General features: G+C 40.1%; 1 protein-coding gene across 1 annotated transcript in view; it reads left to right on the top strand.

Annotated features, from left to right (window-relative positions):
• The window catches only part of LOC109064642 (inactive phospholipase D5), a 52,979-nt gene extending 35,809 nt beyond the window's left edge, over positions 1 to 17,170 (top strand). Inside the window, exons 3-10 of the mRNA XM_042736188.1 lie at positions 79 to 256; positions 376 to 484; positions 1,534 to 1,661; positions 1,843 to 2,040; positions 5,536 to 5,672; positions 6,301 to 6,469; positions 14,558 to 14,648; positions 14,778 to 17,170. Of these exons, the coding sequence (XP_042592122.1) occupies positions 79 to 256; positions 376 to 484; positions 1,534 to 1,661; positions 1,843 to 2,040; positions 5,536 to 5,672; positions 6,301 to 6,469; positions 14,558 to 14,648; positions 14,778 to 14,980 (1,213 nt within the window). The 3' untranslated portion in view covers positions 14,981 to 17,170. The remainder of the gene's footprint in view (positions 1 to 78; positions 257 to 375; positions 485 to 1,533; positions 1,662 to 1,842; positions 2,041 to 5,535; positions 5,673 to 6,300; positions 6,470 to 14,557; positions 14,649 to 14,777) is intronic.
• Positions 17,171 to 18,048: the final 878 nt, after the last annotated feature.

The following is an 18,048-nucleotide window of genomic DNA, read 5'->3' as shown; positions in this document are numbered from 1 at the left end:
TTCTGCAAATCATTGGAAATCATATCCGTTCTCAGTGAATCCTGCCTGCACTTGAATATAATTCTCTTGTGTTCACAGTGTTGTGCTTGTTGAGAATATTCCAGAAGATCTGTCCATTCCATATAAGGACACAGTTTCACTGGCCGCTGGTCTCCATGACCTTTTGGATCAAGCACATCGATCTGTTGAGATCGTGTCACCATGGTGGGCACTGAACTCTACTGAGTATGAGTCAAAACCTCCCCAGGCCAAACAGGTAACACCCAACATACTGCAGTGTCAACACCTCTGCTGATGAGAGTTTCTTTTAAAGAGAGCTAGATTCGTCCCAATATGACTGCATTTAAATGTGACTGTTTCTTCTGTCATCCTCAGGGTGAGATCTTACTCCATCAGTTGATGAGTCTGCAGTCTCGGTCAGTCAGTTTGAAGGTGGTCAGTGGACTAACTAATTCCTCAGAGCTCAGAGTACTCACTAAGAGTGGTAAGTGTATGGTATTATTTTGCATCCACTGTCTAACAAAACCATCTTTTTGTGTTTGGACCAAGTGTAATGGCTCAGGAATTTGATAACTTTAAAACAGGTTACTCCATGATTTGTGGGGAACACTCTAATCCAAAGGTGTCCAGTCCTGTTTCTGGAGATCTACCATCCTGCTCCAACCCTAAACAAACACACCCGAACCAGCTAATTCATCTTTTCAGTAGCATTTGATAGATGAACCTGAAGTCTGCAGGAAGATCTCCAGGAACAGAATTGTACTCCCCTTCTCTAACCAGTGACCCAAGTAGACCTGCAATCAAACCTGCAATACATTTTAATAGAGCAATAATAAAAAGGCTTCCCCAATGTGGGGGAACAGCGTATATCTACTCTTTTTAGGTCCGCTCCCAGATTTATCCACATTTACCTCAAGTTCTTTCCTTGGGCTTTTTCCTACTGCTCAGATTCTCCCTGGGCCTCATCTGCTCACATACCTTAGACAGCTGAAGACAACAGACTTTGGAAGGATTCCTGAACAATTAAGAAGGACCACTGGACATTAGGGAGCAGAAGACTAGAGAGCAATGAGAGATAAAGCAGGGAAACCTGGACTACTCAAGGTTTGGGAGAAGTAGTGAAAAGTGGGAGAAGTGATTTGGTATAGCTAATTATGGCTGATAGGAGAAAGAGACAGAGAGGGAATACAGACTTGAGACAAATAAAACCATCCAAATTGGGATGAGCTGGAATCTTAGGAATAAACCCCAGGGACTCGAGATGAGATATAGAAGAGGGCAAGAGTGGGGTATCTGGAGGAGTAGAAAGTCAGGAAGACCGCTGGAATCACGCATGACTCAAGAAATCAGGAGAAAGCGGAATCATGCCAAAAAAAGTTCAAAGGGTCTTTGTATTAACATTATGAGTTCTTGTGTTTTGGGATCCCACCAAAGTAGCTTATAGTGGGTAACATTTCCTGTTGATGGCACTTGGTGTGAACAATTTGACAACCAGTGATTCATAATTGACTGTTTTGTTTGTTTATCCTCCAGGTGCCGAGGTGCATTACCTGAACATGACAGCCCTCATGAAAGGTCAGCTCAACTCCTCATTCTGGGTGGTGGACAGGAAGCACATGTACATAGGAAGTGCTGGCATGGATTGGAGGTCACTGTCTACGGTAAAGAACAACTCTATAGTTAAATGCAAAATAAAAAAGGTGTTCTTTTGGCTTTACTAATTCCATTTAGTTCATTTAATTATTAAACTGTATGTTGGAGTTATGTGATATGGCATGTTCTTCATTGTGTTTAGTAATATTTCATTGGTCTGGTGAGTGAGGTGATGTGTTATTTTCACAGATGAAGGAGTTGGGCATCATTATTTATAACTGCAGCTGTCTGGTGTTGGACCTGCACAAGATATTCAGCCTCTACTGGCAACTGGAGTATAAAGAGTTTTTGCCGTCAACATGGTCCAAGAAACTAAACGCTCTGTACAACAGAGACAACAACCTTCAACTGCATCTGAATGACACTGAAGCAAAAGCATACTATTCAGTGAGTTGAGTTAGAGTGTTTTGATTTTTCATCTAACTGAAGTCTAGTAGAACATTAACAAGTCCTGGAAATGATCCTTCATTTGATTTGTCTGACTCTAATGATGTTTAATATGTTTGTTACTGTAGACCAGAGAAACAAGCACACTGCCACCTTTAGAATTCTGTCTTTGTACACCCATTTTTGCGGTAGCTATTGCATCGCTGTTGAAGAGTAATTAGCTGATGAAATGGATTTACTTATTGTAGAGTAAACAAAAGTTATCATGTGCATTTGCAACAGATGTCATAACAAATGTCACTAATTTGTAAGACCTTACCTTCACACTGTGGAAATACAAATGGAAGACAGAAGACAATGAGTGTATACAGTCTATAGTCACACTACAGTATAAATAGAGCAGAGAGAGACAGGCTTAGAAATGCAGCATTTCAGCACCATTTATAGAAGAGAGATTTGCTATTTTAAATTAACAGATAGGTTTCCATTGATTAAAGGTTACATTACCTTTAATATCCTTTTCAATCAATGGAGTCCTCACAGAAAATGAACAAGAATCATTTATCAATGACTTCAGCTTCTGGAACAGCTTGACAGCTGCAATCGGTCGCCAGCCTGCTTCACACTTGATCAAATACCTGACTGTGAGATGCATTATATTTCAAAAGAGAGATGAATCATTGCCGCTGTCGTGGTCATGTACTGGACACGTAGGGAATAAAAGTGGCAGTGGTCATGTAAGCTCTCATGTAATGCATGTTTGGTGGTGGTTTTATAACATTAAGCTTCAACATCTATGTTGATCATAGATTTCATGTGGATTTTATGTGGAGACTTTTCTGACCTCACTGTATGCAGATACACTGCAAGTATTATTTCATAGGACTGATAAAGCTGACTACATTGTACACACATGTTGTTAAATAATTCAGTTCCCTTTCGATACTACACTTGTACTTTCTGAAGCCTTTTTCAATCACGCAGTGAAACTCCACGGACATTGGTTCGGTGAGCGAGCCTACCCGAACCCGTCAAAAGGGGTGGGGAAACGGGCTATATAAGTGGCCATCTCACCCAGGCAAACTGATTCATTCTCCTTCAGCAACGACTGATATTCTCTCCGCTCTACACAGCCAGATAAGCCCGCCTCTCCCTGCTCTTCACTCTCTAGCAGCTCGCCGCTTCCAGAAGCCCGCCGCTCTTACAGCTCACTGCTCTCAAGCAGCTCTGATCAGCACCTTTGCTTCCCGGCAACTGGATCAGTTCGCTGCTCTCTAGCAGCATTGCTCCCCATGCCGCTGTCAAGCAGCCTTGGCCCTCCAGGGCAAGATTTGAATAACCCTGATCTAGAGTGTTTGGGGCTCAGGGTCAATTTTTCCAAGAGCTTGTTGTCGACCCAAACAACGTATTACATTCCTGGGGATAATTATCGACTCGACCCATATGAGGGCTGTGGTCTCACCAGAGTGGTCTCTGGCCATTCAGCAGCTCATGAAAACCTTTATGCCCGGTACGGCTCTGTCGCTCAAGAGGTTTCAAAGGATGCTAGGTCTTATGAGCTCAGCATCGCCAGCTCTACAGCTGGGCTTGCTCCACATGCGCCCACTGCAGTTTTAGCTAAAACCTCAAGTCCCACCCCATGACTCGTGACTCATACTGGTACGAGCAGGGTGTGACCATAGGGTCTATGGGCAGAAGGAAAGTCATCTTCACAGATGCTTCCAAGATGGGCTGGGGAGCCCTGTGCGACGGCCATCCGGCCTTCGGCAGTGGGACGAGTTTGTAAAGCAAGCTCCATATCAACCTCCTGGAAATGCTGGCAGTATGTCAAGCTCTTCACACTTTCCTACCACTCCTGACAGGACACCACGTCTTAGTCCTGTCAGACAGTATGATGGTGGTATTTTTCATAAATCATCAGGGTGGGCTCGCCTCAAAACCCCTCTTCACTCTAGTGAAAGGCATCCTAGAGTGGGCCCAGTGCCATCTGCTCTCGCTGAGAGCAGCGCATGTGCGGGGCATGTTGAAAAAAGGGGCAGACATGTTGTCTAGGAGCAATCTCCTTTCAGACAAATGGAGGTTCCACCCCCATACAGTTCAGAAAATTTGGGACATCTTCGGGAGGGCAGAGATCGACCTAATTAATTTCTCAAAAATCATGGATGCTCTGGTCCATGACTGGCCCAGTCTCCTCCTGTATGCATTCCCCCCAGTTGCTCTGATCCCCCAGGTCATTAGACGAGTCAGGGAGGGAGCTCATGTGGTCCTCCTGGTAGCACCTCTGTGGAGGAGCCAACCATGGTTCTCGGACCTGTCTCAGACGTTGTAATGTATGGCCTCTCAATGGGAGCCCGCAGGCTTCCCACAAAGCATCTTAGAAAGTCTAGAAGGCTGAACCCCCCTCGCCCCTTCACAATCCCTACATGGGACGTATCCACAGTTATTAGAGGCCTCAAAGCCCACCCTTTGAGCCGTTTCAGACTGCAGACCTACGACCCCTGTCACTAAAAACCGCCCTGCTAGTGGCCCTAGCATCGGTTAAGTGAGTAGGAGACTTGCAGGCGCTCTCCGTGAGCCCCTCCTGTCTTGAGTTCGGGCCTAACAACTCCAAAGTCGTCCTGAAACCAAGACACTGATATGTCCCCAAGGTTCTCTCCACTCTGTTCAGGGATCAGATTTTCATTCTCTCCGCACTTCCTGCTACTCAGGATGATTAGGAGTTGAACTTGCCCGGTCAGGGCCCTAAACACTTACATTGATCGTTCTACCACTTTTCATCAGTTGAAACAGCTCTTTGTTTGCTTCGGAGGCCACACCAAAGGTCACCCGGTCTCAAAGCCCAGACTATCCAGATGGATAGTTGATGTGATAGCTCTCGCCTACTCATCCTCAGGGCTACAATGCGCTATAGGCATTAGAGCACATTCCACGAGTGGCATGGCCTCCTTTTGGGTGTGACAAGCCCTTTGTTAGTGCTCTGGACGAATAGTCTGTCATCCTTGTGGCATGGCACGGCGTGATTGTACTGTCTCCCAAAGCATCTAGCCAAACGGCATACGACGCAGTACAAGTGTAATATCGAAAGGGAACATACTCAGTTACTGATGTAACCTCGGTTCCCTTAGATACGTAACAAGTACTGCGTACTTTGCCGTGCTATGTCACAGGATACCTCACGTTGTCGCTTTAGTCGAATTAAATCAGTTTGCCTAGGTGAGACGGCCGCTTATATAGCCTGTTTCCCTGCCTCTTTTGGCGGGCTCTGGCGGGCTCACTCTGGGGGCTCTGCCACACCAACATTCGTTCGTTTTACTAAACTCCACGTACCAACTGCCATGCAGTTTCAGTGCATGATTGAAAAAGGCTTCATAAATCGGTGAAAAGGACTTTTCCCCCGAAGCAGGGAATGGCATATGATGCAGTACTCATTCCGTATCTAAGGGAACCAAGGCTATGTCAGTAACCGAGTACGTTTTTTATTGTTGGTTGTGCTAGAGTTCTCCAGATGTTTTCTGCCCAAAAGACCGGACGAAAGACCTCGAGGCCATTAACAGAGTCATTCAAAAGGCTGAGACATTTATCTACATCTCCATAACCAACTATCTACCAATGCTCAACCGCAGCCAACCCAAGTGAGTCCTGTTACATGACCAAAATATCTAACATTAAAGTTACCTTATAATACTTGGGATTTGAATGATGCTTGCAAAGAAATGTATTATATCAGAATACATGGCTAATATATTTGCACCAGCTTCAAGCAATAGGCTAACTGGACCATGTTAATCAGAAAGTGGCTAATGAGAACTTGGGACACAATTATTTTTCAGTCCAGTCATCTGAACAGTAAATGTCATGTCACTCTAACTCTCATTAATTGACTAATGACATGACAAAACACACAGTCTCAAAGCCTTTCCTAGTAATTATCCTATGCTGTGACATCAAAGACAGAGGACAGGAAAAATGTGTTCATTACACACATTTAAGAGCCCCAAAATAGAATGTGTCACTGGCAAAACATACTATAAGAAATACAAATTTTGTGATATATAAAAACGTTTGTCAGAATATCTGCTAAATGTCCTTGCAGGAATGAAGATGCTTTTTTAGATCAGATGTTGTAGTTATGACATCTACCAGCAGTTCTAATGGGATTTTTGCTAACAAGCCAAACATTGGCTACTAGATTTATAACACTATTGATAGTATTAGCAGTATAGTGCATTATACTGATGTTTATTCTATGTACTTTAACAGGTACTGGTCACGCATTGACAACATGCTCCGAGAAGCCTTGATTCTGAAAAAAAGCATCAAAGTACGCCTGTTGATAAGCTGCTGGGAGCAGACGGACCCACTGACGCTGAACTTCCTGTGGTCTCTCAAAGCACTGTGCACTGAGTCAGTCCGCTGCTCAGTGGAGGTGGTGAGTGTGTATTTATCAAAGATTATCAAAGATTTACATGTAATAGCATTGCTAAGGTTCTTCAACTATTCTTCACTTGTGATCATCGTTTAACATTGTACAGCCATCCTCAAATCTGACAAGTTGTGACAGATCAGCAGCACTGGGAATTTTCTCTGCTTGTCTGTGTTGCTGGTTTGCGTGTTTGTTTCAGACTGTCTGTCAGTCTGTGCATCATATGACTGTCTATCATATGTGCATGAGATTTTAGAGTGACTCTATCTGCAGCTTACGTCATTGTGCCAATAGGTGTCTGTCTTTAGGACCCAGTCACTGAATCAAACAAATCATTCAAAAATGCTGATTTATTTAGGAACCAAAAAAGTACTAGCTGTGTCTGAAACAGCAAACTTCCATAATATTATGAAAAACAGTGCATGTGATGAGTAGTATATCAGAATCATTTGTCTTCACGAAACAGTATGTAAGCAATACTTGGATGATTTACTATTTTCTACTTGGACAAGTGGTCTCCTGCAGGTGCTCTTCTTAAATTTTAAATACATTTGATGTGTTTCACAAAATATCCACCAGGTGGTGCATAGAATAACATACTGTAGCTCAACGCACGGTAGGAGAGGACTAGGCAAGGGGATTCTGGAGTCAATGAATATGTGATAAGAATTTGTGATATTGTAATGAACCTCACTGAAGTCTATGCACCAGGTCCGTCAAAATACTTCACAGCAGTCGATCGTGTTTACCAAAGGGAAGCACTCTCTTTATTTCAATTAGAAAGAATAAAACTCATAATGCAGATACAGTGTAAGTACATTTGATGTACTAAAATAATTAAAACTGAACTAAACATTAATAAAAAATTATATAGGCAAATTAAAAAAAAAACACTAAAGTTCACAAAAATGCAACAAAATTAAAAAAAATTTAACTAAAATGAAAATGAAAATGGAAAATATAAAAAGTATGAGGGCAGGGAAAAGGATAAAGAACAACACACAACACCCCACATCACACAATGAGTTTTCAGATTCAATAAATCAATAGTGCTCCATATTGGATACAGCATACAAATCTACATAGGGGCACATAAATAAGGCATTTTACCATGTTCACTACCCCCCGAGTCCCCTCCCACACCACACGCTCAGCCAGATCACTCATACTTGTGCACACATACAAATGAAGAAGTGAGTAGTGAGGCAGGGCATAAATTACCAGTTAATTCACAAAAAAAAAAATGAGTCGAACAAGGGCAGAATCATATTTGTCTTCTTCAGTACCTTTATGAACAGCCAATATGTGACCCTGGAACACAAAACCAGTCATACAGGTTAAGAGAGATTCAATCTAGGAACAGCAGGAACAGAAAAAGTGAACACAACAGAAACACAACAACTACTTACAGCCACACAGCCCTAGATAAAATCTACATCTCACCAGAGTTTGACTAAACAACTGCAAAAACAGAATTACATTATTCACTTATTGCAAACCAGTTTGGCTTTATTTCTTTCACATGGTACATGCACCATGTTGCTAAAGTCTATAAAGTTACCATTATGGAGGTTAGCTTTATTTCTTTCATATGGTGCATGCACCATGTTGCTAAAGTCTATAAAGTTACCATTATGGAGATTAGTGTGCCTTTTAGTTGGGCACTTGGCCATTGACAATGTACACAAGCTCTTTTAACTTATTTTAACTGATTTATGTGCAGATCTTATAAAACAGACGACAATACCTTTGACGCTTTGAAATGTTTTATAAGTTTACCATTAATAATGTAATCATAACTTAAGCAATTAAAATTTTCAGCTCTACTTTCAGCAAAAGAAATTATAAAGTTATCATATACTTCAATAAATCATATGTTTTATAATGCTCTTAAGCTTGCGATGGCGCTGCACATGGGTGCTTCAGTGCTTGGCTCTACAGTGTTTGTACTTTTTTTGTTAGTTTTTCCTGTTTTTTGTTTATCAAACACAATCAGTTTCACCAGGGATGAACTGCTAAACATTCAGCAGAACACACCACAAAATCTTCTACCGGATTTAAATTATTCTGATGTTTTACAGAACGTTGTAGTCGGCGGAGCTGCGGCGCTGATCAATCGCTTCAGAACGCGCAGATGGGGGAAGAGAGCCGGCGCGCTAGTAAAGCTCAGAAAGTGTGGATTTCAAACGCCGGTGCCTAGCGTCCATCTGGCAAATCTCCGCTCTCTACCCAACAAAACGGACAAACTTCATCTGATCTCCCGGGCAAATAAAGATTTCTCACACTCTGCTGCTCTGTGTTTCACGGAAACCTGTCTGAATGACGCCATTCCAGACAGCGTGCTCCATCTGCCCGGCTTTCAGGTGTTTAGAGCAGATCGTGACGCAGAATCAACAGGGAACTCGCGCGGTGGCTGGATATGCTTTTACATCAATGAACTGTGGTGTACAGATGTAACTGTGTTAAATAAGATGTGTTGTGCTGATCTAGAAATGCTCTTCATTAACTGTAAACCATTCTATGCGGCACGGGAGTTCCACTCGTTCATTCTTGTGAGTGTTTACATTCCTCCACAAGCGCACATGAGTCTGGCTTTACAGAAACTCATGATCAGATCACAGAGACAAAACAACAACACCCGGACTCCGTTTTAATCATTCTTGGGGACTTTAATAAAGCCAATCTCTCCCGTGAACTGACAAAATACATATATCATGTTACATGTCCCACCAGAGACAGTAATATACTTGATCACAGCAATAAAAGATGCATATCACTCCGTTCCACTAGCAGCTTTGGGGCAGTCTGATCACTACCTGGTTCATCTTATACCAACCTACAGACAAAAACTTAAATCTGCTGAACCTGTAGTCAAGACTGTAAAGAGATGGACCAACAAAACAGAGTGTGCTTTAAAAGCCTGTTTCGACCTCACTGATTGGAGTGTTTTTGAAGCTGCTACCACCGATCTGGATAAACTTACAGAGACTGTAACATCCTATATTAGTTTCTGTGAGGATATATGCATTCCTACCAGGACTTATTTAACGTTCAACAATGATAAGCCATGGTTTACAGCAAAACTCAGACATCTTCGTCTGGCCAAAGAGGATGCCTACAGAAATGGGGACAGAGTCTTGTACAATCAGGCCAGGAACACACTGAATAAAGAGATAAAAGGCTAAAAGGACCTACGCTAAAAAGTTGGAAGATCAGTTCACTTCCAATGACTCAACTTCAGCGTGGAAAGGTTTGAGAGCCATCACAAACTACAAGACACCATCCCCCTTCACTGAGGTGAAACAACAACTTGCTAATGACCTGTATGAGTTTTACTGTAGATTTGAAACCCCCAACACCCATTCTGACCATCTCTGTACACAACCGTTAACACCTCCTGCAATCCCCCCCACCCCACACACACACTTCAAATCAGTGAGGATGATGTGCGCCAGGTCTTCAGGAAGAACAAAAGAAGAAAGGCACCAGGCCCAGATGGCGTTACACCGGCCTGTCTGAAAACCTGTGCTTTCCAGCTGGCCCCATCTTTTCACAGATCTTCAACAGATCTATGGAGTTGTGTGAAGTCCCTTCCTGCTTCAAAAGCTCCACCATCATCCCCATTCCAAAGAAACCCGAGGACATCACTGGACCCCCTGCACTTTGATTACCGAGCAAACAGGTCCATGGATGATGCAGTCAACATGGGACTGCACTTCATCCTGCAACATCTGGACAAAACAGGGACTTATGTGAGGATCCTGTTTGTGGACTTTAATTCGGCTTTTAACACCGTCATCCCAACAGCCCTCCAATCCAAACTGACCCAGCTCTCTGTTCCTAGCTCTATCTGTCAGTGGATCACCAGCTTTCTGACAGATAGGCAACAGCTAGTGAGACAGCTGCTCCACCAACACTGGTGCCCCTCAGGGATGTGTTCTCTCCCCACTGCTCTCGTCCCTCTACACCAACGACTGCACCTCTAAAGACCCCTCTGTAAAGCTCCTGAAGTTTGCAGACGACACTATAGCCATCGGTCTCATTCAGGATGGTGACGAGTCTGCTAACAGACAAGAGGTTGAGCAGCTGGCTATCTGGTGCAGTCTTAACAACCTGGAGCTGAACACTCTCAAAACAGTGGAGATGATAGTGGACTTCAGGAGAAAACCCCCCTGCACTCCCCCCACTCACCATCATGAACAGCACTGTGGAGTGGAGTCATTCAGATTCCTGGGAACCACCATCTCTCAGGACCTGAAGTGGAACAATCCCATTGACTCCATTGTTAAAAAGGCCCAACCAAGGTTGTACTTCCTTTGCCAGCTGAGGAAGTTTAACCTGCCACAGGAGCTGCTGAAACAGTTCTACTCAGCCGTCATTGAGTTTGTCCTGTGCACTTCAATAACTGTCTGGTTTGGTTCAGCTACAAAATCAGACATCAGAAGACTACAGAGAACGGTTCGGACTGCTGAAAGGATTATTGGTGCTCCCCTGCCCAGCCTTCATCTGGCTGGCGCTCCAGAGTCACAAATACCAGGACAGCCATGCACAAGAACAGTTTCTCCCCCCAGGCAATCTACCTTCTTTCTGATTCTGATTCTGATCCTTATATTGTTTTTCCTTTACATCATTTATGTATTGAAATATGCAAGCAAAAATTATGTTTGTCCTCAAAACACTAAATGCATACCGACAGCTGGCCTACTGATTCTCAACCCTACATAGCTCATGCTGGTGAACCAGCATCACCAGCTCCATTTTGCTTGAGAACAGCATGGATATGCTGGTCCACCAGCTATACCAGCATAAACCAGCCTGGACCAGCATTATACCAGCATAAACCAGCCTAAACCAGACCTATACCAGAACTAACCAGCATAAACCAGCACTATAAAAGCTAATTGTACAAATGTGTTATATCAAAATATGTAAAACAACCCTGCTGAAAAATCCAGCATGAACCAGCATGTATTTCAAGCTGGTCCATGCGGGTTTATGCTGGATTATTCAGCAGGGTTGTTTTAGAGGGTTAGTTTGTTCATCCAGTATGAGGATAGCTGAACTAGATTGTGCTGTGCTGTGAGCTAGATTATACCAGCATAAACCAGCCTGTGTGCTGTGGACATTGACTGTGCTCATATTTTGATATAACCGATTTATACAATTGTCCTCTTAATATTCTTTGAATTACTTTTCAAGATAACAGATGTATTGATATTGAGGACACTTCAAGGTGTATATAATTTCGTTTATCTGAACAGTTTAAATTTTTAGGATTACACATTGACGACTTCTCCATCAAAGAGTGAAAATGTACAATGTTGTGTGTATGCTGCATGCCACAGTCCGAAGACATGCAGGTCAGGTGGACTGAATACAGTAAACTGGCTGTAGGAGTGTGTGTGTGTGTGTGTCCCAACACTGGGGTTGTACAAGTTAGTGCACGCTCAGTACCAGAGTTGGACATAAAGTGTTACACAGGCCCCAATCAGACCGAATGGGTTTTTTAGGTCTGAAAACGCGAACACTGCACTGCCTTTTTTGGTGACTTTTTATGTTGCTAGGAGACCACCAAATCAACTGTCCCGTCATTCTAATCAAAGGATTATAGCGCGAACGCTGTAAAATCTTTGGTTTTTCCTGTTAAGTAAACTGTCATATTAGCAAAAATATGAATATATGAAAATATTTCTAAATATTTTAGAAATTAGCATTCTAAATACAAGGCTTATTCCTCTCACGTGTCTTCTTCCAAAAACAAAAAGTATCCTAAATGAACTTGATAAATCTTACACTTTGTTTTGACGGAGGTGATGTGGGATTTTACATGTTTGCATGTCTCACATGGATGATTATCGTATAGAACGAGATGCGCATGGGTGTGACAACATTATAGATGAGCTCAGACAGGAGAGACTGCACCTCGTTGGTTTCATATGGATTACTTTATCAGAGAATTTTTTTTTGACATGATTTACTTCATTTAAAAATAGACACATCAAGCTTTACATATATTTCTCATGTCTGTGTCAGGCGAATACACGAGTTTCCATTCATTTTAGTGACATGTTTCAGAAAGATATTCCCAGAACATCTATATAACTGCATATAGATATTACTGCAGAAAGCGCACCCTATTTGTTTTCTTAATTTTTTTAACAAAAGCACAATGCTTTGTTGATATTGCGAGTGTATACAAATAAAAGTATACCTTTTACAGTTTCAAATGATGTATTACTCTTACAGTATATGTACAATCAAAAATTATGAAACATTTTAAGTTTAATTTGATTACATTATTGATTAATAATTTTATCGCATACAGAGTGTGTTGGAAGCGATAAACCCATTGCCATATTTCAGTATTTTGAACGCTCTACAGAAAATGTAAACATAGAAAATAGGTGGACATTGTGCAAATGTGTTTCCCTGTGACATGTAGACTTGTTTCGGCTGTTCAAAGTCGATTCTTTCTTTTGGGGGACAATGACTTTATTTATTGTGCACTTTTAGCTTTACAACTTTGCAGACCATATACATTCGCATAAGGAGACATTACACGCTGCATGAAATATTCGTAATAGGGGCACTTTAAAACAGTTTTCTGCACAATTCAGCGCAAGCTTTGTTCTCATCTGATCTGTGCAGTCAAATTGATAATATTGCTAAATATTAAGTGTCTTTTAAACAGACTAATATTTGTTGATATACAGTAATCTGGGCTAAAACATGCCAGCCTTGAAAAGATATTTGAATAGAGTTGAACATTTTCTGATTCTTTACTGTTGTTCATTAATGATGTTTTATTAACAAGGTTCGGGAGGAGCATGATCAGATAATCAGCCAATACAGCATAGGTGTAACCCGTTTAGCTAATCATCCTTACTAGCACAATATGTATATATACGAAAGTTTTCTGGCATCCCTCCTCCAGCCCAGCTCCTCACTCTTAATCTATTCTCATCCCATACTAGAGATAGGGGGAGTTCTCTGGGTTCAGGTTATATTCCTGGCTCCGAGCCCTCCCCCAGGACAGCGCGCCACAATATGCTTACTATTTGCTCAATCAGATTATATGTAAGGGTAAACTTATGAATATAGTATTTTTTATTTTTATTTTATTTATTTTTTTGCACTTAAGTCATTTTAAAACTTTGCTTTAAAGTATTGTTTTGTTGTATTTGAAGGGGACCTATTATGCAAAAGTTACTTTAATATTGTTTTTAAACACAGTATGTGTGTGTACACAACCACCCTGTTGTGAATAAAAACCATCCACTCTGTTTGTTATTTCTCCCATACTAATGCCCAAAGGGGGCAGTCGTAGCCTAACGGTTAGAGAGTTGGAGTTGTCATGGGTTCGTGTAGCAGTGTGGTTTCTTTTACCAGCTTTTTACATTCACAGACAGTGTTTATGCGAACTATGTGTGAGTAGATGATAGTTTAAGTGCAATAAGATGCAAAAGAATTTAGTATTGACGCGCTGCATCACAGCCGGCTTTCTGTGCGTTTTACGATTTTGGAGAACTGCAGTGTCACATGAGCATGATCTGTGGGGTATTTTGAACTGAAACTTCACACACTCACACACACACAACAACACGTTCTAGGGACACGAGACTTACATCTTGTAAAAAGGGGCATAATAGGTCCCCTCTAAATGATTGTATTATTATTGTGCTTTTAAATGCTGTTATTTGAAAGTTATTAAACTTCTCATTTAGAGCACAGCACTGAAGCTTGCTTTTCCCTGCGATCAGAGCAAACAGCCACTGGCCTTGAGAAAGACACTGAATGAATCAGAATAGATCTTTTTGATGCATAGAATTAAATTAAGTGATGATGAATCAGAGCAGGGATACTCAAATCTGGCTCACGAGATCCACTTTCCTGCAGAGTTTAGCTCTAACCCTAATCAAACACACCTGAGCATGCTAATCAGATACAACATTCATCAAGTAATCTGTGATATGGATGATTCTGAATTATCAGCCTTTGTTTTCGATAGCTATAAATGTCTTCTGTGGCTGGAATGCTTTCACTCATATTGACCAAAACTGACAAAGTATGTACTCTGTTCTTCTTTTTTTGTAGAAGTTCTTCATTCCACAGAAGCAGAGCAATGGACATCTCTATGGAGTGAATCACAACAAATACATGGTGACAGACAGATCTGTGTATATAGGTGAGAACGTCCTCCGCATTGATTAAGCTGCTGATGTCATATTGTGAATTGAGATTTGAATTGAATTGAGGGAAGAAAAAACATGTTTGAATAATTTCTTCTCCTAAAACCATGTTTCTGGGCTCTCAGGGAATTTAAACTGGGTGGGCAACGAGTTTGTCTACAGCGCCGGGGTTGGTGTTGTGATCAGTCAGCAGGTGAAGAACAACTCAACTGTAGTTGAACGGATGAAAGCTGTCTTTGAACGAGACTGGCATTCCCACTACAGCAAAACGATCCAGCCAAACAAGATCCCAGCATGCAGCATGCACACGGCAAGCGGTTCTCTCTGAATACATGTTTGAAAATCACATGCAAACCTTAAACTTATCAGTTGTTTACTTTCAGTTGTACCAAACACTTTTAATTTCATACAGCAAGTAAAGCTTTCTATTGAAACCATGTTTTGTAAGGTAATAACTGTTTTGCTATATTGTTCGGCCCTGATTTCAGCTGTTATTAAGATGCATTTTCGTGATGCAATCACAAGTGGTGCTATCAGACGCTGAGCTGTCATCTTTATTCATTTCATTCGCCTCCTTTTCCATATTGCTTGGAAGCAAGGTGACACGGTTTGTTTGGTTTGACTGTACGTACTCTGCACTCCCATGATTAGAACTGCTCACAGGAGATGCATTTGAGATACAAACATCACACAAATGCATCTTAATGTCACATGGAAATGTTGTATGAATTGTTTTAAGATGTTTGTCTCTGCTTAAGTGTTGCACTGAGACTTTCTATTCTAAAAAAAAAAAAAAAAAAAACTTTCACTTTTGTATTCATACAATTTTGAATGTGCTTCCAGAAATTTTTAAGCATAAAATGGTGAGGCATAATTAATATTATGCATTATCAAGCACTGTATTTGAAAGTTTATTTCATAAATAATTTTTACAAGCAGGGTTTTACAAAATCTTTCTACAAATGTTCATATATCTTGATTTTTTGCTGATTCAGTATATATTTGCAAGGTGATTTATGTTGATGCATGTTGATTCAACACATGATAAAATATGCTGGTAAATTAGTAATTGATTTATTTGCACTTTGTATTTTAACTAACATTATGACTATGCTTCAATGAAATTACATTTTCTGTCATAATTTGTGTTAGAAATGAACCAGAAAATATTATTCAAATGAATGTTTTCATACTGTAAAGTGTTCTTCACTTAGGGGTAAACAGAGATTTGATATACCAGTGGAGCAGTGGAAGTTTAATTTTAAGTTAATTTTTTTTTTTTTTAATCTGACATTAAAAATGAAAACTCTGGACATTTTTTATAGTTGGTTTATAATTTATGTCATTGTCATTAAAACTATGATAACTATTCTGGACACATTTAACTTTTGTTTCACAAATTTTTTACTGATTTAACAGTAGTTGTTTCTCACCATGGTTGAGAATTGTGTGCTGAGGTATATTTGCATCTGTAGATTTAAGACATTAGTCTATTAGCATGAATGTTTGCCTTAAGGTACGAGGCAAATACTTCCCATATTATGTAGTGGGCTTTGAAAATAAACATAGATCTAAAAGGAAAAGGACGGTTAAACAAGATTAGAATTGATAAATGCTAAAAATTCCTTGGTTGATCTGACAAATCATTTTAAAACTCAACAGACTGGCTTTTCTTTATTAGATGTACTAAAGTTTTTAAGTTGTCGGTTGATAGTTGAGTTAACTTAACATGTTTAGTGTGATAGGTTGCCTTATTTTTTTAAAGTTAGGTCAACCTTTTTTTTTTCTTTTCTTGTCATAAATACCAATGCCATCGAGGAAAAAAAACAGCTCTTCTGTATCTTTGTGTCCATGTATATGGCCCTTGACCAGCTGCATTAAACCTCTAGGAATAGCTCCAAGAACTGTACTGTATTCTCTGAAAGGAATAGGGAAGTTTTCCACAGTCATGAAGCATTCATAAGACAAGAAAGTACTAGAATTGTCAAATAAAGAAAACATATGAAATACACCTCCATTAAACCAATTAATGAAAAAAGAGATTTGTTACTAATATAAATATTATTCCACAAGAGAGTTTTGTGAGGGGAGAAATTGTAGCTATAACACAGCTTTCATGAAAGAAGAGCCTGCTGATGAAAATTAGCTAATTTAGCCAGGAGTTTATTATGCATATAATTAAGATAAAGGGGAGGCCTCCAATTTTATCGGTTAGGAATAAAAAACAAAAAGAATTTTGATTAATTAAACACCTTCTTAGCCAGTTTATTGTAAACGCATAAACAGTGTTATTAAAAAAATATAAAATAAAAAGGGGGAAATCAGGCAACCCTGTCTGAAACACGTCTTCTAGAAAATCTTTGGGAGGTTAACATATTAACTATGACAGAGAAGGTAATTCCTTTATAAAACATTTCATTTACGATGATAAACGAGTCCCCAAAACCAAACAATTTGAGAAACTGCAAAAGAAATCCATGCTCAATGGTGTCAAAAAGACCTTATAAAAGTCCAAGAAAAGTATAATTACTTTAGATTGCATAGTCCAGTAAATCAAAAATAAGTCTAATATAAATACTAATATATCTGCCTTTAACAAAACCAGACTGAGTTTCTGCAAAAATTTTAAGTTTACATTTCAATCTATTAGTGTATACTAAAGGCAAGATCTTATAGTCAACACTAAGAAGTGTAACTGGTCACCAAATACATAAGGGAAATAATACCCTCTTTAATTGTTAAATTAATTTCCCACTAAACAATACATTCACTATACATGCAAAGCAGCGGGGACTGTTTTAAATCCCAGAAATGCATGTAAACACCATGGAATTTTCCTCTCTTCATGGAGAATAGAACATATTTAATGTCCCCAGCTGTCAAAGTGGACTCACAAAGATCTTTAAAATCATTATCAATGATTCTTAATAATTTGAAGAAAATTCTCACAATGATCCATATTGAGTCCGGAGGTATAATGGTATATACGACGCATGAGTATGAGGCTGCTGATGCAGGAGCCAGAGGCGCTGTGCCTTGTTTACAAGAAAAATAAGATGCATGCTGTCTATGGAGGGTCAGAAAGCTCTCAGAATTCATTTAAAATCTTAAAAGATTGGTTTGGAACATGATTAACTAGTTGCTCATTAGCATGACTATTCTTAACATATTGGCTGTTTATCAGTACATACAAAGCATATATTCTGCATGAGCATATTGTACATCCCTAATCCTACCCAAAACCTAAACTTCACAACTACCTTACTAACTATTTATAAGCAGCAAATTAGGAGTTTATTGAGTTTTAGTTAATGGTTTGTTAATGGCGAGAATTGGTCCTTAATGCATTGCTACTTTTGTATTTGATGCATGACATGTCCTTTGGCTGCATTTAGT

The sequence above is a fragment of the Cyprinus carpio genome, chromosome B13 (assembly GCF_018340385.1).
Source record: "Cyprinus carpio isolate SPL01 chromosome B13, ASM1834038v1, whole genome shotgun sequence".
In the NCBI taxonomy this organism is placed as follows: domain Eukaryota; kingdom Metazoa; phylum Chordata; class Actinopteri; order Cypriniformes; family Cyprinidae; genus Cyprinus; species Cyprinus carpio.
Note: the sequence above shows the minus strand (reverse complement) of the source record. Positions and strands in the feature narration are given on the sequence as shown.